Source organism: Aquarana catesbeiana, linkage group LG11, assembly GCF_042186555.1.
Source record: "Aquarana catesbeiana isolate 2022-GZ linkage group LG11, ASM4218655v1, whole genome shotgun sequence".
Classification (NCBI taxonomy): Eukaryota; Metazoa; Chordata; class Amphibia; order Anura; family Ranidae; genus Aquarana; species Aquarana catesbeiana.
The window spans coordinates 63,750,712-63,775,204 of NC_133334.1; the positions used below are offsets into that span (position 1 = coordinate 63,750,712).

The 24,493-nt window shown below is 44.3% G+C and overlaps 1 protein-coding gene across 1 annotated transcript in view; it reads left to right on the top strand.

Moving 5' to 3' along the window:
- Positions 1 to 24,493, top strand: part of DCDC1 (doublecortin domain containing 1) — a 690,767-nt gene that overhangs the window by 658,472 nt on the left and 7,802 nt on the right. Inside the window, exons 35-37 of the mRNA XM_073604506.1 lie at positions 7,872 to 7,973; positions 18,188 to 18,324; positions 22,920 to 23,084. Of these exons, the coding sequence (XP_073460607.1) occupies positions 7,872 to 7,973; positions 18,188 to 18,324; positions 22,920 to 23,084 (404 nt within the window). The remainder of the gene's footprint in view (positions 1 to 7,871; positions 7,974 to 18,187; positions 18,325 to 22,919; positions 23,085 to 24,493) is intronic.

Below are 24,493 nucleotides of genomic sequence, written 5' to 3' on the forward strand. Positions count from 1 at the left end.
AGGTGGCTGATTGGATCAAGTGTCGCCAATAAGAGCGCTGTCACACGCTCCTCTGTATGTGGAAATGCTGGGCCTTTTTTTTTTCGCTCCCAGCAGCTGAACTGAATGGAGGAAGGCAAAGAGCAAGGTGAGTCATTGCTGCTGCTGTGGCCACTATTAAAGACAACCTCTTACTTTTCCCTGCATGGCCAAATAATATATTCACTTTAAGGTCATTGTCTTTAGGTAAAATATGTTGATAGTGTATTTTATTTAGATATATTAGAAATCTGTGTAAACATTTACAGATGGACAGAGAGTAAAATTACTTGTCAAACTAAAATAGCATATGTTGTTCTATCTTAACTTACAGTGCCTTAAAAAAGTAATCACACCCCTTGAAATTTTCCACATTTTGCCACGTTACAACCAAAAACGTAAATGTATTTTATTGGGATTTTATGTGATAGAACAACACAAAGTGGCACATAATTGTGAAGTGGAAGGAAAATGATAAATGGTTTGAAATTTTTTTGCAAATAAATATCTGCAAAGTGTTGTATTCAGCCCCGCTTATATCCCTAAAGTCGAACCATCTGTCACCTAATTAGTAAAAAAAGAGTCCACCTGTGTGTAATTTAATCTCAGTATAAATACAGCTGTTCTGTGAAGCCTTCACAGGTTTTTTAGGGAACCTTAGTGAACAAACAGCGTCATGAAGGCCAAGGAACACACCTTAAAGAGTCAGGGATAAAGTTGTGGAGAAGCCGACCGGGCCATAGCCGAAAGACGGCTACAGCGCGGTTGGCTTTTTCTGGGTGGACGTCCTCCCAGAATTTTGCTCCCGCGCGCAAACGGGAACATCCGGACCCGGCGCATCACGGATCGCGGTACATAGCCGCTGATAGCGCCCGTTTACCACAAGATCGTTCCGTCAAATGATGGAGCGATCACTTGTAAACAAACTGGCGTCACGTCAAGACGCCGTTTCCTCCCTCCCCTCTCTGTACCTATCGGTACAGTGCGAGGGGAGAGGGGGAGAGATTGCAGCAGCGCTGTGGGCTGGATGTGTAGTGCCCACAGCGCTGCTCAGTGCCAATAATCTGCAATACTGTGCAATACTCGCCAATACTCTGCAATAAATTTTAACAGAAACAAAGAATTTATTATTTTTTTTACCGAATTTTCAGTCTTTTTTGATTTATATTGCAAGAAATAAAAAACCCAGCGGTGATTAAATACCACCAAAAGAAAGCTCTATTTGTGGGGTGAAAAGGACAAAAATTTCATATGGGTACAGTGTTGCATGACTGAGTAATTGTCATTCAAAGTGTGAGAGCACCAAAAACTGAAAATTGGTCTGGTTAGGAAGGGGGTTTAAGTGCCCAGTGGGCAAGTGGTTAAAGCAGGGTTAGGTTATAAAAAAAAACACAAGCATTGAATGTTCAATCCATCATCTGAAAATCGAAAGATTATGGCACAATTGCAAACCTACCAAGACATGGCCAACCACTTAAACTGACAGGCTGGGCAAGGAGAGCATTAAATCAGAAAAGCAGCCAAGAGGCCCATGGTAACTCTGGAGGAGCTGCAGAGATCCACAGCTCAGCTGGGGGAATTTGTCCACAGGACAACTGGTAGTGAGTGGCAAGAAGAAAGCCATTGTTGAAAGAAGGCCATAAGAAGTCCTGTATGCAGTTTGCAAGAAGCCATGTGGAGGACACAGCAAACATGTGGAAGAAGGTGCTCTGGTCAGATGAGACCAAAATTACCTAAAAGCAAAACGCTATGTGTGGCAGAAAACTAACGCTGCACATCACCCTGAACACACAAGTTGATGGAAAGATGAATGGAGCCAGATACAGGACAATCCTATGCCCTGTACACACAATCGGACATTCCGACAACAAAATCAATGGATTTTTTCCAACGAATGTTGGCTCAAACTTGTCTTGCATACACACGGTCACACAAATCTTGTCAGAAATTCCGAACGTCAAGAACGCGGTGACGTACAACACATATGACAAGCTGAGAAAAATGAAGTTCAATAGCCAGTGCGGCTCTTCTGCTTGATTCCGAGCATGCGTGGAACTTTGTGTGTCGGAATTGTGTACACACGATCGGAATTTACGACAACGGATATTGTTGTCGGAAAATTTGAGATCCAGATCTCAAATTTTGTTTGACTGAAATTCCGATGGAAAATGTCCGATGGAGCTTACATGGGTTCAGAATTTCCGACAACAAGCTCCCATCGAACATTTTCCGTTGGGAAATCCGACCGTGTGTACGGGGCATTAGAAGAAAACCTGGTAGAATCTGCAAAGCCTGGAGACTGGGGCGGAGGTTCACCTTCCAGCAGGACAGTGACCCTAAACATACAGCCAGAGCTACAATGGAATGTTTTAGATCAAAGCATATTCATGTGTTATGCCGCGTACACACGAGCGGACTTTACGGCATACTTGGTCCGGCGTACCGGAGTCCGTCGGACAATTCGATCGTGTGTGGGCTCCAGCTGACTTTTTTTTCTCAAAAGTTTGACGGACTTAGATTTGAAACATGTTTCAAATCTATCCGACGGACTCGAGTCCGGTCGAAAAGTCCGCTCGTCTGTATGCTAGTCCGACGGACAAAAACCGACGCTAGGGCAGCTACTGGCTACTGGCTATGAACTTCCTTGTTTTAGTCCGGTCGTGCGTCATCACGTACGAATCCGTCGGACTTTGGTTGATCATGTGTAGGCAAGTCCGTTCATTTGGAAAGTCCGTCATAAAGTCCATAGAAAAGTCCGCCGGGCAAAGTATGCCGCAAAGTCCGGTCGTGTGTACACGGCATTAGAATGGCCCAGTCAAAGTCCAGACCTAAATCCAATTGAGAATCTGTGGCAAGACTTGAAAATTGCTGTTCACAGACGTTCTCCATCCAACCTGACAGAGCTTGAGTTATTTTGCAAAGAAGAATGGGCAAACATTTCACTCTCTAGATGTGAAAGCTGGTAGAGACATCCCCAAAAAGACTTGCAGCTGTAATTGCAGTGAAAGATGGTTCTACAAAGTATTGACTCAGGGGGGCTGAATACAAATGCACGCCACACTTTTCAGATATTTATTTGTAAAAAAAAAATTGGAAACCATCAATTTCCTTCCACTTCAAAATTATGTGCCACTTTGTGTTGGTCTATCACATAAAATCCCAATAAAATACATTTATGATTCTGGTTGTAACATGACAAAATGTGCAAAATTTCAAGGGGTATGAAAATTTTTTCAAGGCACTGTAACTAACTTTTTTTATAAAGGTAATAGAATTTTAGACACATTGGAAAAAGCGGTATTTTCTATAGTTTATTTTAGCATTTACACCAATGCTAAGGCTGCTTTCACACTGAGGCGCTTTACAGGCGATATAGCGATAAAAATAGCGCCTGCATAGCGCTTGTAAAGAGCCTCTCCTGTGTCTCCAGTGTGAAAGCCAGAGTGCTTTTACACTGGAGCGGTGCACTGGCAAGACTTCAAAAAAAGTCCTGCAAGCCGCATCTTTGCAGCGCTGTAGGAGTGGGGTATACACTGCTCCTAAAGCTCCCTTGCCCATTGAAAACAATGGGCAGCGCCACTGAACCGCCGGCATAGCGCCGGGGGGCGGTATTAACCCTTTTCCGGCCACTAGCGGGGGTTAAAAGCGCTAGCGGCCGAAAACCTCTGCAAAAACGACAGTAAAGCGCCGCTAAAAATAGCAGCGCTTTAGCGCCGACGCCCCCAACGCCCCAGTCTGAAAGCAGCCTTACTGTGGACAAAACTCATTAAATTGTACCTGTTATTATTCTAATGCAAGTTAGAAACTGGAAAGCTTCCATTGATTGTTAACAGCAACACAACTAATTTTATTTTCCTCAGCTTTAAATAAAAAGCTCACAACATTTTCGTAAAAAAAAACAAAAAAAAACAAAAAAAACAAAAAAAAAAAAAGGAGGGGGGGGGGAGAACCAGATTAAAGGGTCAGTCCATCTAAATGTGATATTTTTGATCCAGATGGTGCCTGTTGGGCAGAGTCAGGCCCTGGCTTCTTACGTATCCTGGAGAGTGCAAGAGTAAAACCTCACTAGCATAGTTTCCGAGTGAAAGGTTTCTGATGTTAACCCCTTCCCTGCCAGTGTCATTAGTACAGTGAAAATGCATATTTTTTAGCACTGATCACTTTATTAGTGTCACTGGTCCCCAAATAAATTTCAAAAGTGTCACTTAGTGTCCGATTTGCTTGCCACAATGTCGCAGTCACGCTATAAGTCACTGATCGCCACCATTACTAGTAAAAAAAAAAAAAAAATTTCCATATATATATTCAATATATTTGTAGATGCTATAACTTTTGTGCAAACCAATCAATATACGCTTACTGGGATTTTTTTTAACCAAAACGTAGCAGAATACATATTGGGCTAAACTGATGAAGAAATTTGATTTTTTAACATTTTTTGTATGTGTTTTATAGCAGAAAGTAAAAAAAAATATTGTTTTTTTTTTCCCCAAAATTGTCAACCTTTGTTTATAATGCAAAATAAAAACCAGAGGTGATCAAATACCACCAAAAGAAAGCTCTATTTGTGGGGAAAAAAGGACAAAAATTTGGGTACAGTGTCACACGACAGTGCGCTTGTCAGTTAAAGTAACGCAGTGCTGTATCGCAAAAAATGGCCTGGTCATGAAGTGGGGGGTAAATCTTCCATAGCTCAAATGGTTAATGTGCCTCGCAGAAAAATACAAGCTTTCTTTGATTTTGAGAACAAGGCCTTACCTTAATCCTTGCTATATTTTTTTAGAAAACTTCGGAGACTCCCTGGTATAGACAGAGAAACCAGTAAAACACAGTAAGGAGTTTACCAGCTGACCTTATTAGTGCACACCCTTTACCGATCAACTAAATTTTTACAGCATCCCTGTCATTTCTCCATGTATACATTTGCCTAGCTTCCCCAGCGTCCTTTCAGATGGGCTCAGGCTGCAGACTAAACTCCCTGGGCCGCATACAGCCCAAAGGACAACCCTAATGTAATGCAAGGGCCTACCTGCAATGGCGTCACTAGGGGGGGGGGGCAGAGGGGGCCCTGACCCCCCCCCCCAACATTATGCTGTGCCCTAATTAAAAAAAAAATATTTTTTTTTACAAAAAGGCAATGCCCTTGTTTGCAGTTGTAGCGGATGCACCATATCTTACTTTGGACGCTGCTGGAGTAACACAGTCTCTATTGAGAGGGAGAGCGTCCCCAGTCAGCTCCTGTGGGTGATTCCCCCCCTCCCTCTGCTCGCTGACACCGAATAATGCGAGCGCTCACACAACCACGGCTGCCCGATCTGCTCCTTCCCTTGCATCCTCATTGGCAGGGAGAAGAGCGAGTTGCAGGAAAGACTCCACCAGGACTCTCAGTTACTGAAAAAAACAGACTGATTTCTCCCGTCCTTAGGACAGGAGAACCAGCCTGTAAATTCCAAGAGATGCCAGACCAGCGCTGTCAATAGCAGGGGCAGGACAGCAAGAGGAGGCTGGGGAACCCCACAGTGGCAGAACACCAGGGCCCGGTGGCAAGACAACCTTTGCAACCCTGGTAGTTCTCCCACTGCTTTGGACCCTTATATTTTCTTGGTATGCTGGTGACATACATCTCTAATTTTCCGCCACCCTGGGGGTCCGCAATACAGTAGGAGATAGATAGATAGATAGATAGATAGATAGATAGATAGATAGATAGATAGATAGATAGATAGATAGATAGATAGTTGCATTTTATAGTTGCTACTCCTTAGTTACCCATGGCAACTGCATGACTCCTCCTGCTTGTCTTTCCAAGGGGACCCTTTGAAGTGGCTTTGCTTCATGCCTGTCAGGAGCCATGAAATCAGACCGAGACAGAAGTACAGTTAAATCACACTTGATTAATCACACTTGTTTAATAATAAAAGTAAAAAGAACAAACGTAGTCAAAACCTAGCCAAAATTCAGTAACCGGAACGGATAGTCAGCCAAGCCAGAAGTCAGGGATCAATGTAGTGGAACAGCAAGCAGGATCTGGAGTAAGAAGCGATGTCAGCAAAGCAAGTCTTGAACAGGATTGCAAGAGATAGTTTCTGTGATGTTGACCAAGGCAAAGGCAGAGATCCTCTGGACTGGACGGCTTAAGTAGGCAGGACTGATGAGCAGGGTATCATCAACAGCTGAGTAACTGTGGGGAGATAGGAGCTGGAAATTATCCGACAGCTGAGCGGCCAGCTCAGAGAAGGGAGGGCTGAGCCCAGCCCTGACAATGCCACAACTGTCATGCACCCCTTTCAAGAACTTCAGACCAGGTTTAGATCAGTTGATGCAGCTTAACCTAAAGTTTTGGCAATTCTGTATAATGTGAACAACAACATTAAAATGTCCTTAACTATCTCTACTTGGCTGCCAGGCAGGCCTCCACAAGGCCCACCTGCAATTGACCCCACAGCAACAATAGACCCCAACATCCAGCATCAATAGACCCTTCAGCACCCTGTGCCATTACATACATTGAGTACTGGAGGTGCCATGACTGCACCCCCCCCCATGTTCCCACTGAAAAAAAGCCCTGTTTTTTATTTACCCAATGGCTACCTTGGGCTAAGCACACCTTAGTATCCCTCATCCTCTTCTAGATGCCCAGAGAGAATTGATCCAGAGAATACCCGATTGCTATAGGGGTCAGGAAGGATTTTTTCCTCTGTTGGAGCAAATTGGACCATGCTTTGTAAGAGTTTTTTCCCTTCCTCTGGATCTACTGTGGGCATAGGGTTCTGTATGTGAACATTTTCCATGATTGGGTGAACTATGATCTTGTGTCTTTTCTCAACCTGACTCACTATGTTACCTTGTAACTATGTTAGCTGACTTACCAATCAATGCCCATTGTTTACCCTATTCTGAAGTGACCATCAGGGTTGCCAACCTCTCGTAGCATTTTTTACTGACAAAACATGGAAAATTTGCTGGTGGAGCACATATTTTACTGGCAACCTGAGAAATTACAGAACTCCTATTGAAAACACAGTGAATATTTGAACAGTATAAACATGATATGGAAACACTGACAATACCTATAACAAAGTCATTTGTTTGATTTACACTTAAAAATTCAACACAGCATGAAATGATCAGCCCCTGATATTTACTGGCAGTTGTAAAAAAAAAAAAAAAATCACTGATTTTTACAAACTGCTAGTAAATTTACTGGCGGTTCGCAACCCTGGTGACCATTGATGGACCACAGTATGAATCCGTAATATGCGTTAAAAAAAAAAAAAAAATTAAAAGTCAGCTACAAATACTGCAGCTGCTGACTTTTAATAATCAGACATTTACCTGTCCCAGGGTCCAGCGATGTTGGGGAACGAAGCCCCGCTCGTCTCCTCCTCTGCTCGGCGGCACCAGCATTGTAACTGTGGGCGCCCAGCTGTGGCTTCAAAGTCGGGCACCCACTGCTCATGTGCAAGCGGTGCCGCGCGCCGTGATTGGCCGTGCAATCATCTGGGACCTGTGACGTGTCCCAGATGATTGACAAGAGGGAGGGGGCAGAGCTGATCTTCCTTCCTGCGCAGAGGGAAGTGACGTCAGGAGCCTAGGCGCTACGAGGGACCCCCTAGCAACAGGCATTTAGAGGTGAGTAAAAAAAAAAAATAATTTTCTCCAAATGTTTTTTAATTTTTTTATGCACATAAATGACAATTTTTTTTTGGGTGGAACTCCACTTTAAGGATTCACCCAAAAAAAGTTTCTACCGCTATGTTTGTATAAAGGGATTTTTGTAACTAAACTTTTAAAAAACAGAGGTGTTTAATATAAATGTGAATTATAATGTGTTAACTGTGATCCCAATGTAGCTGTCCAGCGATCAGAAAGACAAGAGAAAAGACATTGGTTACAGAAAAAGGAGATTGTGAATGGACACAGCTTGATGAAACACAAAATGAGACACTTACAAGGTAATTCTGCAGTGGAAGGTAATAACAAGTATCTTGTGGTGACTGTTAGCCAGGATGTTTACTTTTAAGTCCTCATGCACACGGACGTTTTTACAGCTGCTTTTTTGAGCTTTTTTTGCAGCTTAAAAAGGCCTGTCTATGTTAGTCTATGGCTTCATGCCCACCTAGGCGTTTTTGAGCTGCAAGTGGCATAGGCGTTTTTAAGCTGTAAAAAAAACCCAGGACCAGTGGGTTCTGAGAGACGTTTTTCAGCTGTAAAAACGCTCTAACGCTGAAAAACGCTCAAAAACGCTCAAAAACGTCATTCACCAACATTTTTTAGCGTTTTTGATCCATTGAAAAAAAAAAAAAACGCTCAAAAACGCTAACGCTCAAAAACGCTCAAAAACGCTCAAAAACGCTATTGCAAAAATGCTGAAAAACGCTGAAAAAAGTTTAAAAAAATCACTGCAAAGATACTGGTGTTTTCATAATGTTTTTTTAACAGCCTGTGTGCATGAGGGCTAAAAGTGTAAAATGGAACACAGATTTTTTTTTTTAAAGTGGAACTAAACTCATTAATTTTTAATGGTATTAAAAAAAAGTTACATTCCTGGCATGCCAGGGGTGCTACCCCATACGCACTATACAACTTTTGTTGTCTGATTTCCTTTAGATTTACGAAAACCATGTAGTGCAAGGGCCTGCCTGATTGCATACAACTTGAAACTCTTAGGTCCCTTTCACACGAGGCGGACTCCAATTCTACGGAGCCCGCCCCGGTCTGCCGGCTCAGCGGGAGATCTGTCCGTTGATCTCAGGATGACAGGTCCCTCTCTGCTCACTGAGCGGGGAGGGGCTTGTCAGGCGCCGCTGCCGCCTATGGAGGGATCAGACGAAAACAGACAGCATGTCCGTTTTCGTCAGACCTCACCCGATCCGATAGCGACGGACCTGGACGTAGAGCCATCCGTCTGCTTTTAGCGGATCGGACGGCGTCGGATGTCAGCGGACATGTCCCCGCTGACATCCGACGCTCCATAGACTAACATGGAGCGCCCGTTCAGGTCCGCCGTCAAAACTGACAGGCGGACCTGAACGGTCCGATCGTGTGAAAGGGGCTTTAAGGTCTGACCTCATATTATAAGATTTTGGTAAATCTGAAGGAAAAAAAAACCGACAGAAAATTGTATAGTGTGTATCCAGCTTAAGATGACAGCTTCCTAAGCTGAAAAGGATAGGTGGGGTTAGTTCCGCTTTAATAACTTCCATGCCGGGCCTATTCTGGCACTCCTCTCCTACATGTAAAAATCATCATTTTTTTGCTAGAAAATTACTCAGAACCCCCAAACTTTGTTTTTTTTAGCAGAGACTCTAGGGAATAAAATGGTAGAAGTTATATGAGTATAGGGGTGGGTGGCGCTGTCCATCACCTGAAGAGTGCTCCTCTGCAATGGGTCACTCTTTACAGGTGAGGGTAAAATAGGTGATAAAACACTGCCGTCACCTGAAGGGTAATCCTCCACAGTGACTCACTCTTTAAAGAATAAGCAGTGATTGCTAAACTTCAGTATAAAATAGATATCCTGACGGGTGTTCTCACCCTGTGTTTAAGGCAAGTTTATACAGATAAAGCCCGAATAATAGTGCTGATTGCAAACTGGTGTATCAGCTTGCAATGTGACCGTGAATGTGCTTAGTGCAATAATGAGTGTTCTCATCCAGTCTCATCCAGTCAGCAATTAGAACCAAATTTCATCCTAAACAGTTCATCTCAACAGCTATATCGTACAGCATGAGTTAATTAAGCGCTGCGTAAACTGTTGGAGCTATATAAATCCTGAATAATAATAATAATAATAATAATAATAATAATTATATCCAAATCATTAGTAAACTAAAATAAGTGCATTTTAAAGATTTAAAAAAAAAATTATATATAAATAGATTAGAAGTTCAGTCTTAGTAGTGCAAAAAATAACAGGGTTTCAAGTAACTTTGTGCTTGTCCAAAAATGACTCGTGCCTATGTAGCAATTTAGGTGACTTTCCGTGCTCCCCTTCAGTTCACCACTCACCAGATCCCTGCACCCCTGCAGGGGTAAATCACATGCAGTGAGTGTGGTAGCAGTCCTCAGGGTAATCACCTCCTCCTTAGATCAGCATGTAACGGGGTATCCAGATCCTTGAGCCTCTCCGGGGGTAAGCCGTTCCCAATAGATTTGATTTTAGTAGTTACTCATAAGGATTGCCAGAGCATATGAAATGTCAAGAAAGGACATGCAGGTACTGGAAGGAACACAGGTCCAGATTAATGCTATAGAAAATCACAGCAGCAGATATGAGCAAGAAAGAACACACAAAGGAATAAAGAACACCTATGGCACTGGGACAAGTAACACAAGAAGTGTGTGGATATTGTGGAAACATGCACCATAAAAATAGTGTCTGTCCGGCAAGGGGGCAGATATGCAATAAATGCAAGAAAAGAGAACATTTTGCCAGGGTGTGTCTTTTCTTGCATTTATTGCATATCTGCCCCCTTGCCGGACAGACACTACAGTATTTTTATGGTGCATGTTTCCACAATATCCACATTTTTCAAACGCATTTGTTTGGAAAAAAAAACAGTTTCATGAATTAAAAAAAAAAAAAAAAAACAGTAAAGTTAGCCCAATTTTTTTGTATAATGTGAAAGATAATGTTACGCCGAGCACATAGATACCTAGCATATTTGTATGGTTTATTTTACCTTTATTTTTACACTTTCTCTTTTAATTTTTTTTTTATAACTTTTTTTTTTATAACTTTTATTCCTATTACAAGGAAAGTAAACATCCTTTGTAATAGGAATAGTGTGTGGCAGGTCCTCTATATGGAAAGATGTGGGGTCTACAAGACCCCCACATCTCTCCTCCAGGATGGAAAGACCAAGATAAAAAAAATAAATAAATGAAATGTGTCTCGGTCTTTCCAGCCGAGTTCCCGGCATTGTTTACATCCGCCGGCCTGGACGTGACGTCATAACGTCGCACCATCTGGTCCCCAGAAATCTCTATGATCAACTTCCGGCGGCGACCAGTTTGTTCTCCGGCTCGCCGATCGCACGGGCAAGCCCAGAGAATCCTGGAAGGCCCGGGAGATTTCCCCTCCCGCCGCCTGTCAGAACGATCAAGCGGCTGAACTGCCGCTATGATTGTTCTTACGGTGCAGGGAATCGCTGGCCGAAAAAGATGATATCTGGATGATGCCTGTAGCTGCAGACTTTTAGATATCCCCACTCAAAGTCCAGGATGTCATATGACGTCCTTGGGCTGGAAGTGGTTTGGTTAATGATGATATTATATCCCACATGCCAGCAATAAATCTGTATGTTGATTGTGCAGGACCACTTCTGAAGAAACCTCTACTGAGTGAAACACAGTATGTGATCCATTATTGCTGCAATCTGAATATGCTAGTTGCCTGATTAAGGCCTCGTTCACACCATGGTGCAGAGAGGTCAGTTTTTCTGCACACATTTCTGCAAGGGCACAAAAAAAAACAAAAAAACAATTGTTCTCTATGTGCCCTGTTCACACCACAACACTGGTATCACACGCGGATTTTTTATGCTTGGGAAAAAAAACTGACAGGACATAAACATTGGTGTGAATAGGGCACCTAACTGACGTGCATGAAAACTGATGTTGGGTTTCCCATCAGTTCCCATTCGTTTTCATGCACATATGGAGTGAATGAGCCCTAATAAATTTATATAAGGGGTTGCCTGGCCAAAACCACGATATAGGTTGTCATTTTCTTTTAACAGTTTATGGTAGTCTCGTAGATTTAAAACACACAGTCAAAATTTGCAGGTAACATTGAACATTTTGTGATTCTGTTGAAACAGATTTCTTTTTTTATTTCAAATAAGGGAGCTAATTCAAAGAAAAAGTGTGATGTGTTTTGTGACCACATGGTGTCACTGTTTCACTGTTTACCATATTCATGATTCTGGGTAGTAAAATGTTCTAAGCAAGTTCAGATGACTGTTTTACGAGATCATTTAACTGTAAAATGTATGTAAACCCAAAATCTACTTTTAAGTATGTTTGGCATTATGCTTCTATATATATGGATTTTTTAAAAAGTTGTACTAAAGCCTTGCACTTTTACCCTGTTTAAATTTCTACAACTCCGATTCCAAAAAAGTTAGGAAGCTGTGTAAAATCTATATCAACACAGAATGCAATGATTTGCAAATCTCAAAAACCAGGGGTCAGCAACCTTTTTTTCACTTAAGGGCTGTATTCATTGTATGTGAATGCATGGAGGGCTGCATTCACCCTGCTAATAAATGAAGGTAACATTACACAGCCCTGCACCTCTGGCCCCCTTTACATTACACAGTCCCTGCACCTCTGGACCCCTTTACATTACACAGCCCCCGTACCTCTGGACCACTTTACATTACACAGCCCCCGTGAATATTACACAGCCCCCCTGCACATCACACAGCCCCCCTACCCAGCCCCCCCTGCATATTACACAGACCCCTGCATATTACACAGCCTTGGGCTGAGGGCTCACTTGAGCTGGCTGATCAGTGCCCATCAATGCAGCATCAACAGTGCCCATCAGTGCAGCCTGATCAGTGCCCATCAATGCAGCCTCACCAGTGCCCATCAAAGCAGCCTCACCAGTGCCCATCAATGCAGCCTGATCAGTGCCCATCAATGCAGCCTCACCAGTGCCCATCAATGCAGCCTCACCAGTGCCCATCAGCTCAGCCTCACCAGTGCGCATCAATGCAGCCTGATCAGTGCCCATCAATGCAGCCTCACCAGTGCCCATCAATGCAGCCCGATCAGTGCCCATCAGATCAGCCTCACCAGTGCCCATCAGTGCAGCCTTACCTATGCCCATCAATACAGCCTCACCAGTGCCCATCAATGCAGCCTCGCCAGTGCAGCCTCACCAGTGCCCATCAGCGCAGCCTCTCCAGTGCCCATCAGCGCAGCCTCGCCAGTGCATGGGGAGAGGAGAGCCGCTGGTTTACACAGAGCGGGGATCTTCCGCTTACCCGGCACGGCTGTGTCACACTCCTCGACCAGCTCCTATGATGGATGTCACACATCCCGGCTTTGGAACAGTGTGGCATCCATCATAGGAGCCAGTCCAGGAGGCGGGACTTCGTATGTCACATGGCCGCACTTTGTAGTCCGGCCCTGTATAGCCCCGAGTTCCCAGTCAACCCCAGGCCTTGGAACTTGGGGCTAATAATTGTAAATAACCAATGCCAGACCTGGAGCATTTTGGGGGCCCACTCAGGGCTGTAGCCCCGGTCAGCCCCCCACCCCTCCACCCGATGCCACGGGCCGGTCATTTAGCTGCGGCATGACGGGTGCGGCCTACAGTCTGTAGGTTGCTGACCCCTGTCATAAATTCATATTTTATTCACAATAGAAAATAGAAAACATATCAAATGTTTAAAAATGAGAAAATGTACCATTTTAGAAAAACAAATAAGGTCACTGCTGTCCTGGCTTCTCAATAGGGGTTCTCCTGATATCTCAGGCTCACTCACTCCTCTGAGACTAAGTCAATTCACACTAAATGCGGTGACAGATGTTTTACTGCATTTATAGCAGCGCTCCGGCCCAAATCATGCTGCCTGACATTGCAGTAAATGAAGTGTACATTTTGTACACTACAAATAAAGCACACAAAAAAGGGAGTATTGTGATGCAATTAATCATGCTTCTTACCGCCCCCTAGCGCAGCAGCAAAGCAGAGCGGCCGGAACAGTGAATCTCGCTGACTGCTCATTGATTTCAAGGAGGTATAGTGTGAATTGTCCCTTACAGATTTCCTCAGTCCCCTGGACTCACCTAGTTGTCCTGACTATCTCAGTCTCCCAGACCCACATAGTCACCTCAATTTTCCAAGCCCTATGGACATAGAATGTCTACAATATTCAGCACTGTCTCTTAAGTAGAGCAGCTGTCTCCCAATAGGATCACACACCCATCTTCAAATGGGAGCACAACTCTCCCCTGCCTGGATCCCTGAGCTTTACTCCAGCCTCGCTTATAACAAGTGTGCACACCTGCACACTCACAGAGCCTGTAGGTCTCCAGTAAAACCTGGATGGAGGATTGAAGGCTTCATCCCAACCAATACACTTTGAAGTCTTCAAGCTCTAGACCCCGATCTGGAGCTGAAATCCCTGTTGAAATCTCCCCTCCTGGCCTGGCACAAATCTTTGCCCCCCCATCCCACCCCAGTTCAAATCCTCTCTTTACGCATGTGCCCCCAGCAGAAATTCCCCCTACCCCTCCCCCAAAAATCTTCCCCCCCAGCACAAATCCTCTACCCCTCAAATTTCCTCTCCAAGCACAACCCCCCCCCCCCCCCCCCACATTCCAAATCCCCCTCCTCCTAGCACAAATACCCCCCAATATTCCCTTCTAGCATAAATCCACCCCCCTCCCCCCAAAAAAAAATAAAAATCAGATCCTAACAAATCCTTCACCCCCACCATATTACTTTATCTAGCACAAACTCCCCAAATCGTCTTCACCCATCCCCCCTCCCAACAAAAATCCCCCAAATCACCACTCCTAGCCCACCTCCCCAAATTTCCTCTCCTAGAACGATTCTTACCCCCTTGGCTCCCCCCCCAATTCCCCCTTACCAAACACAAATTCCCTCCCCCCAATCTCCTTATGGTGCCCCCCATCTCACATGATTCCACAGTGCCCAGGGCAGCCGCCTCTCCTGCCCACTCCTTGTCCCGGCCCTGGTTTGTCCTACCCATTGGGTTAGCAACGAACATTGTAGATGAGCGCTATATAATGGACAGTTGTGTATAAAATGAACAGTTGTGTATTTTTTTCAGTTTTAGATTCAGGAAGAGTCAGTTTTAGAGTCAAGAAAGCTAATAACCCCGCAGGGTTTTTACTGCGTTCCAGGCCACAGTTAGAGAGAATACCCTTCACTTACTGCCCCAGTGACTGATTTCATCTGATAGTAATCAAAAAGTTCCAACAGCAAAACAGACAGAAATAAAAATGTGTTTTGTAATGAGATAGGAAAAGGCGGCCTCTGTCAGCTTTTTATTGCTTGTGAAGTAGAAGAAAAGTGTGGGGCACTGGATCTCTTAAAGTAGTAGATGTTCTTAGTCAGGTCTTAAGTACTGTAAAGGGAATGAATATCCTTAGCAGTAGGGGTTGGGTGTGCAAGAAGGAAAGTCACAAAAGCAGAACACATAGGGGTTGATTTACTAAAGTTGGAGAGTGCAAAATCTGGTAGCCAATCAGCTTCTAACTTCTGCTTGTTCAATTAAGGTTTGACAAAAAAAACTAATTGGTTTCTATGGAGAGCTGCACCAGATTTTGCACTCTCCGGTTTTAGCAAATCAATCCTATAAAGTCCATGATCAATTTTTTTTCGGGCTGTTACTGATTAAAATTTTCATGGTTGATTAATCGATTTTTTTAAAATCGATTAATCGACTAATTTTGAATAATTATAACGCACATACAGATCTGTGTCCACCAAATGCAGCCTTGCCTGTGTCCACCAAATGCAGCCTTGCCTGTGTCCACCAAATGCAGCCTTGCCTGTATCCACCAAATGCAGCCTTGCCTGTATCCACCAAATGCAGCCTTGCCTGTGTCCACCAAATGCAGTCTTGCCTGTATCCACCAAATGCAGCCTTGCCTGTGTCCACCAAATACAGCCTTGCCTGTGTCCACTAAATGCAGCCTTGCCTGTGTCCCCCAAATGCAGCCTTGCCTGTATCCCCCAAATGCAGCCTTGCCTGTGTCCCCCAAATGCAGCCTTGCCTGTGTCCCCCAAATGCAGCCTTGCCTGTGTCCCCCAAATGCAGCCTTGCCTGTGTCCCCCAAATGCAGCATTGCCTGTTTCCCCAAAATGCAGCCTTGCTTGTGTCCACCAAATGCAGCCTTGCCTGTGTCCCCCAAATGCAGCCTTGCCTGTGTCCCCCAAATGCAGCTTTGCCTGTGTCCCCCAAATGCAGCCTTGCCTGTGTCCCCCAAATGCAGCCTTGCCTGTGTCCCCCAAATGCAGCCTTGCCTGTGTCCCCCAAATGCAGCCTTGCCTGTATCCCCCAAATGCAGCCTTGTCTGTGTCCCCCAAATGCAGCCTTGCCTGTGTCCCCCAAATGCAGCCTTGCCTGTATCCCCCAAATGCAGCCTTGCCTGTGTCCCCCAAATGCAGCCTTGCCTGTGTCCCCCAAATGCAGCCTTGCCTGTGTACACCAAATGCAGCCTTGCCTGTGTCCCCCAAATGCAGCCTTGCCTGTGTCCCCCAAATGCAGCTTTGCCTGTGTCCACCAAATGCAGCCTTGTTTGTGGCCCACCATATGCAGCTTTGCCTGTGTCCCCCAAATGCAGCCTTGCCTGTGTCCCCCAAATGCAGCCTTGCCTGTGTCCCCCAAATGCAGCCTTGCCTGTGTCCCCCAAATGCAGCATTGCCTGTGTCTCCCAAATGCAGCATTGCCTGTGTCCACCAAATGCAGCCTTGCCTGTGTCCACCAAATGCAGCCTTGCCTGTGTCCCCCAAATGCAGCCTTGCCTGTGTCCCCCAAATGCAGCCTTGCCTGTGTCCCCCAAATGCAGCCTTGCCTGTGTCCCCCCAAATGCAGCCTTGCTTGTGTCCCACCAAATGCAGCATTGCCTGTGTCCACCAAATGCAGCCTTTCCTGTGTCCCCCAAATGCAGCATTGCCTGTGTCTCCCAAATGCAACATTGCCTGTGTCCACCAAATGCAGCCTTGCCTGTGTCCCCCAAATGCAGCATTGCCTGTGTCTCCCAAATGCAGCCTTGCCTGTGTCCACCAAATGCAGCCTTGCCTGTGTCCACCAAATGCAGACTTGCCTGTGTCCCCCAAATGCAGACTTGCCTGTGTCCCCCAAATGCAGACTTGCCTGTGTCCCCCAAATGCAGCATTGCCTGTTTCCCCCAAATGCAGCCTTGCCTGTTTCCCCCAAATGCAGCCTTGCTTGTGTTCACCAAATGCAGCCTTGCCTGTGTCCCCCAAATGCAGCCTTGCTTGTGTCCCCCAAATGCAGCCTTGCCTGTGTCCCACCAAATGCAGCCTTGCCTGTGTCCACCAAATGCAGCCTTTGTCACATCGAACCCCCCCCCCCCCCTCGTTCTCCGTGGGAGCACAGCGGTAGTGTACTACTTACCTTGCTGTTGTCCTCTCCAGCAGTGTCTTCTTCATACTTCCTGTTTCCTCTCTCCCGGAGGGCAATGGGAGAAAGAAAACAGGATGGAGGCACTTGGGGAAGGGGGGAGGAGTCCGGTGACATCGATGACATCGAAGCCGGCGGAGAGGTGAGTACCGATCAAAAAAAAATTAACGATTAATCGAGGAATGAATCGTTAATTTCCGCGGCCCTAATTTTTTTCAGTCTCTTATGTCAAAAAAATACAGCACATTTTGGTAAACCAGCATCTGGAGCGATCATCAGACTAATTACCCCGTCAAGGTTCCTCCAATGCTATCAGTCCAATACAAAGTTTATTCACCAGTACCATGCCCTGATGAAGAGAACCCTGTGAAACCCTGAAGTGTGTTGGCATTTTATTATATAAAAGTCTGAATAAAATTGTGTCTGGAGAAGGGGTTGCCACCTTTTCTTTAAGCCAAACCCGTACACTTTAGTGGCCTGGGACACCTTTGGGTGCCCTAAGGAGTGTAGTAATAGCGTGCCGAAATGAACAGTGGGTGTGGCCAAATTTATTTTGATGAAATCATCGCCCTGCCTCCCAATGATGCCGAACCTGCCCCCAGACAGCCGCCCACAGCTCCTAGACAACAACAGATTTGTGTGTGGCTATCTTGGTTACTTGGCGAGCCACAGCCCAGTCTGAATAATGTGTTTGGGTTTCAGTCTGCCTGGAACCCGGACACATGATTCAAAACCTGGACAGTCCGGGCCAAACCGATGGCAACCCTAGTCCAGATCTTATACTGTACATTCTGATTTTGGTTCTTTTGTTGCACACTCAGCTTTTTATTGCTGTCTGTGTCCCTGTTGCAAATTTTCCCTAACTTGTTCTCCAGTAAACTGTTGTTATTGTGACGGTAAGTAAAAGGGAATATCCCTAACAGAGCCCCTGATAACAGATGGAACCTGACCAAAGTTCAAACCCTTTCCAGTTTATCAAAACAGTTTTCACAGGACATGCACTTTAATTATTGTCTTTGTGTTGTCTGCAGGTCGACGTGTGACTGCTCTTGCCCCGTCCACCATGGTGCCCACCGTCAATCCCGCCCAGCCTGTGTCTGTAGAAGGTGGCTGGACTGAAGTCACTGATGAGGAGCTCAGACTGAAGCAAGAACTACAGAATGTGGAGGTGACATTGAATTATTTTCATTGTTCTTATATCTAAAATGGCTACATGCCAACACTATAGCTGCTTTCACACTAATCTGCTGCGGTTTTCCCCGCAGAGTTCATGCAGGTTTCCCACACTTTGCCATTGATTTCCATTAACCACTTCAATACTGGGCACTTTCACCCCCTTCCTGCCCAGGCCAGTTTTCAGGTTTCAGCGCTGTCGCATTTTGAATGACAACTGCATGGTCATGCAGCGCTGTACCCAAACATAATTTTTATGATTTTTTTCCCACAAATAGAGCTTTCTTTTGGTGGAGGATGATGAAGAAAATGGTGGCGGCACTTCCAGCATAAAATTATTATTTTATTGAAATTCCATTAAAAACGAGGACATGACATGCAGCCAGCTCAAAAAGTTCAGCAAACGCGTTTCACACACCTCTGCATATAAAAAAATGTGAAAGAAACCGCGCTGTCTTAAACAAAAAATAGTAGCTGCCAGCACATCAGATAGTCTGTGAAAAAGTAAACCAAATAAACCTAATAAGGCATCCTCTGGGGTGATTAGGACAATGTCATAATTGTCACGGATCCACATCCGATTCGATCTAGATTGGAAGTTGTGGTTGCTGTACCTCCTTGGGTGTGTTACACCAAAAGCTTGGTTGACTCATCAGGCATACGCCTTGTTGGGTTCAACCTGTCTGGTAAGCCTCTTTCCTTACGGTGGTGGATTATCTACAGACAACCAGTTCACACTCATTTATAGTCACCATTTTGATGTCATACATGGACTATATGCACTTTATATACACTATCACTGTTGATTTACACTTCAACAATATTGTGTTTTAATAATTATATTGTATTTGCACTTATATATAGCCCATTTTCCCATTGGGATATCTTCACTGTTTTTTTTGCTGAACTTTTTGAGCTGGCTGCATGTCATGTCCTCGTTTTTAATGGAATTTCAATAAAATAATAAAATAAAATAATAATTTTATGCTGGAAATGCCGCCACCCTTTTCATCATCATTCTGCATCTTTTGGCTCTGGACCAAGGCTGGCACCTGGCTTGCTTTAGAGCAGTGGAGACCTTATGATTTGCCTGGAGCGATCCAATCCCTTTGTTTCACTACGTTTCTTTTGGTGGTATTTGATCACCACTGGGTTTTTTATTTTTTACGCTACAAATAAAAAAAGACAACAGTTTGAAAAAAAAAAAAGTTTTTCTTCTTTTTTTTTTAAACTTTGTAAATAAGTAAGTTTTCTAATTCACTGATGAGCACTGATGAGGCGGCACTGATGGGCACTGATAGGCAACACTGATAAGCGGCACTGATATGTGGCACTAATGGGTGCTTATAGGCGCCACTGATGGGCACTTATAGGCGGCACTGATGGGCACTGATGGGTAGCACTGATGGGCGGCACTGATAGACAGCACTGATTAGGAGGCCCTGACAGACAATCACTGATGGGCACAGATTGGTATTTCTAATGGGCACTGATTGGCATTCCTGGTGGGCTCTAGTGGGCATCCCTGGTGGGCTTTAGTGGACACCCTCGCTGGGTCTGCACTGATAATAAATGAGCTGATTATCAGCACCGACCCCCCTGTCATGAGAGCAGCCGATTGACTCTCCTCTACTAGTGCCTTGTCAGGGTGAGTAGAGGAAAAGCCGATAAACGGCACTTCCTGGTTACCATGTGATGAGCTGTGATTGGACACAGCTCATCACATGGTAAAAAGCCTACGTCATAGGCTCTTTATAGGGATCGAAGATGCGGTGTGTCAGACTGACACACCACCGATCGCCACGCTACGCGCCCCCGTGGGTGCGCGCTGTCGGCTTATCCTGCTGGACGTCATATGATGCCAAGTCAGGATAATACAACCACTTTCCGGCCGTCATTCTGCTATATGGTTTTGGTGTGCTCTGCAAACCGCAGGGGATCAGTGTGAAAGCAGCCTGTATTATAATTGTGGAAAGTAGCTTTTTTTTTTTCTGGGGAGAACAGTTATTGTATTTTTTATGTGCCCATCCATCTAACAGCTTAGAGAAAGTTTGTTTGTGGGTGTGGCCAGACCTCCTCAATGTGTTCCAGCTGTGTGGCAACTGAACCCTGAAAAAAAGAAGAGGGATTGATTTACTAAAACTGGAGAGTGCAAAATCTGGTGCAGTTCTGCATAGAAACCAATCGGGTTCCAGGTTTTATTGTCAAAGCTTAATTGAACAAGCTGAAGTTAGAAGCCGGTTGGCTACCGTGCACAGATGCACCAGCTTCTACACTTTCCAGTTTTAGTAAATCAGCCCCAAAGCCTCATGCATATGGATGATTTGGCTCAGATAGGATAAAAAATAGATGTTTTGGGGTGAGGCCCAGGTGCAACATAGGGCCCACTGCCAGCTAGTTGTGAAAATCAATGACAGGCTAAATATGTGGCAGCTGTATGTGGCTGTACTCAGTTCCTGAGCAGTACTGGCATACAGGTGTAGATCCCGAAAGTGGACTTTCTGTGTTCAGATCATTCATTACTGAATGCATACAACCCTTACATGAGTCCCACTCATAACAGCGTACAGCTGCGCATATTTCAGTCTAATTTTTGTACACTGCCCTTATGCCTTCTGGGCCCCCCTAGAGTGCTGTTTTATGTTGTAAGAGCTAAATTGTCCATGGGTAAGGTCCCTAAAGTGCAGTATATATTTACTTATGTCTAGCTAGTAGTAGTTAGTGACATTCAACTGGACTTGTTCTTTAATGTTTAATAGTTTATCCAAGCCCCTTCTTCTGATCTAATAAAGGTCAGCATTTATAGCCACACAGGTAGTACAGACAACTTAACCAAAATATATATGTTACTATTATTGCTGGTCTGTAAAAAGAATATAGGGAAGCAAAGTGAGTCCTGCAGCTGTACTGTATATGGAAGGAGCAGGAATGTCCTGGTAAGTGTATGTATAAAACGAAGCACTCAGATGCAAACAGCTCAAAGGAGAAATGACTGGCAAAGCTTGGAAGTAAAATTAACACTTATACTGGCCATACACTAGATGAAAAATCGGCCGAAATTCGGTCATTTAGACAGTTTGTTCGTTATTCGGCCAGTTAATGGGCACAAAATCGATAATCGTTGGGAAGTTTTTGAGCAGAAAAAATTAAGGACAAGTTTGAAAATTTTCTGCCAAACGATACATTGAAAGGTTAATGTGTTTTTCCATCCAAACTGTTTGCACTGGGTATATGTAAGAAAACAAACAAAAATGGATTCATTTATGTCCACTGAGCGATTTATCAGTCATTACTTGATGATACTATCGTTTGCTCTCACGGCCGAATGTTCGTTTTTCGAAAATGGGTTCGGCCGATTTTTTGTATGGTGTATAGCCAGCATTACTCCAGTCACTACAATAGTGCTGACAGTTCTATGAAACCGATCACTGTAGTGGTGGATCCCTGGAGAGCAGTGTTAACTGACAGCTCCCTGGCCAGCAGAGACTGTCAGTACAGGCTGGTGATGAGAAATGTTTCTTTTAGGCTGTACAGCAGTCCTGTGGTGGAACCAGAAGGCAGTGGAGCAAGGAGAAATAGGTGATCTGTGCTGGCCTTGTGGAGTAATATCTTTCTGTCTTGCAGGGTAATGCTGGGGTATCAACCTTCCTACCCAGAATAATTTTACTGGTAATGCTGGGGTATCACCCTTGCTACCCAGAAGAATTTTACTGGTAATGCTGGGCTCTTACCCTTGCAACCCGGAAAAAAATTACTAGTAATGCTGGGGTATTACCCTTGCTACCCAGAAGAAATTTACTGGTAACGCTGGGGTATTACCCTCGCTAACCGGAAGAATTTTACTAGTAATGCTGGGGTATTACCCTTGCAACCCAATAGAAATTTAATAGTAATTCTGAAGTATTACCCTCGCTACCCAGAAGAATTTTACTAGTAATGCTGGGGTATTACCCTTGCTACCCGGAAGAAATTTACTGGTGATCCTAGGGTTTTGCCCTTGCTACCCAGAAGAAATTTACTGGTAATGCTGGGGTATTATCCTCACCAACCGGAAGAATTTTACTAGTAATGCTGGGGTATTAACCTTGCAACCCAATAGAAATTTAATAGTAATGCTGAGGTATTACCCTTACTACCCGGAAGAATTTTACTGGTAATCCTTGGGTATTACTCTTGCTACCTAGAAGGATTGTTTCCTAGAAATGCCCAGTAAAACTGCATAACTATTTATTATATGGAAGGTTTGGCTTTTGGCATTTCAACCTTGCAATAACTATGTAAGTAATTTTGTTAAAAACAAGAAATGGTAATCTCCTTGAACCTATTATAAAAGATAAATGTTTTCACTGTGAGCAAAAACAGGAGTCGGAATGCGAAGACATTTCTCACACCATTTTATTTCATTCCTTCTGATATATTACCTTTTTGCTCTCTGTTTTCTGTCTTTCTGATCTGAGATCTGAGCCAAGCAGAAGACTCTTCTCTTATAAAGATTTATTATCAATGATGTTATCCTCCTGCTGTTTTACTTTTCGACTTACTCTTAATAAGAAGCTTAAAGCCTACACAACCTGTGTGCTTCTTTTCTAGATGTGGCTCTCTGATAGTCAGGCTACCCGTGTGAAGGTTCATCCTTCAGTAGCAAACAGTGAGACATCCCTGTACACCTATCCCACCATGAAACGAGTGCTGGCTTACAGGAATGGAGGCAATTCAGAGCAAGCTGTATATGCTTGGGGCAAATCTCTGGAAGAGGTAAGATTTGTACTTCAGAATAATACAATTAACTTCTGTGTGACTTACTTTTACCATTGCTTCTTCCAAATGGCAGATTCTATATATATTGAATGTGTTAGTTGTACATAAATGCTACTTTTCCCCAGGCCTATGGCTGATTCAGTCCTACATAATATTGTATGAATCGTTTTTCCATAAATAAAAAAGCAACCTGGTTAGGAGAAATATGGGGGTTATCATTGTGAACCTCTTTTGAAAGTGCTAGCTGCCTGGGTATATTAACGACCTGGTTGCGGGTTTTGAGACACAGACCCAGAACAAGTATAGAGATAAGAAGAGTCATACGTTCCTATCTGCATACTTGTGGTGAGTCAGTGAGTCAGAAAATATTAAAACCAATGAAATAGTATGATAGACAGGCAACTGGCATTTTTAGAAGAGGTCTGCAGTAGCATCCAAAACTTTTTTTATTATTGATAGAGTAGGTGGGAAGTTCTGGAATACATAAACTATCTTGAATTTTACTGCAGAAGAGTCTATAGTGAAGAGAACAAGAGGGCCACGGTAGGGCACTTCAGACTAAACAGAAGACATGCAACGGAACACAGGAGTGTTTGAAGTCCAAGACATATGTTGGCTGAGGTCAAAGCACCCCTGGAGTTGGTGAAAGGGAGTACAAAGCCCAAAGAAGCATGGGTGCCAGTTAGGCTGCTTCTGATAGCACTTGACTGATTAGTACCCTGACAAGATTACAGAGAAACAGGACACCTGGGGGGAGGATCAGGTGATATGCAGCATCTGGTGGTGTAATGACATTTGTGGCAGGTGCAGGATCAGGTTGCACAGAGGTGCTGGAAGCAGGTGAGCATGTCCCAAGTCCAAGCCGAGGTCATAAATGGAGAGAGAACAAGAAGCGAGGTCAGGAGCCAGAGCCAAGGTCATGCATAGAAGTCAGGAAGGCAAGGCAGAAGCATATTCAGGAGGCAGGTCAAAGTCATACACAGATGATCAAAAAGCTGAGTTCAAGCTGGGGTCACAACAGGAGGTCAAGCAGAAGAGAAATCCAGAGACAGTTCGAGTCGATAACAGGAAATCAGGAACTAAGGCAGGGATCACAGAGACAAAAAGCACATGGGAGCTGAAGATCATCCAGTGACCTCACATGACTGCTTACTTTCTTAAATAGAGTGTTTAGCCCCAGTTTCAAGACTGCATGTATGCATTCAAGGGAACCCATGCTGGATACTGGAAGTGTCAGTTCTATGATCTGATGCACATAGTCACATACACCTCTGTGCTGAGACATGCCCTGACAGAATCAATCCAATTTCTCCCTTCTCTATCAACTAATAAACCAGGGCACAAGCAGAGCACTGCAAGGGTTAAATGTCTGTTATGTCTAGGAATGCCATAGAAAAGAATTAATA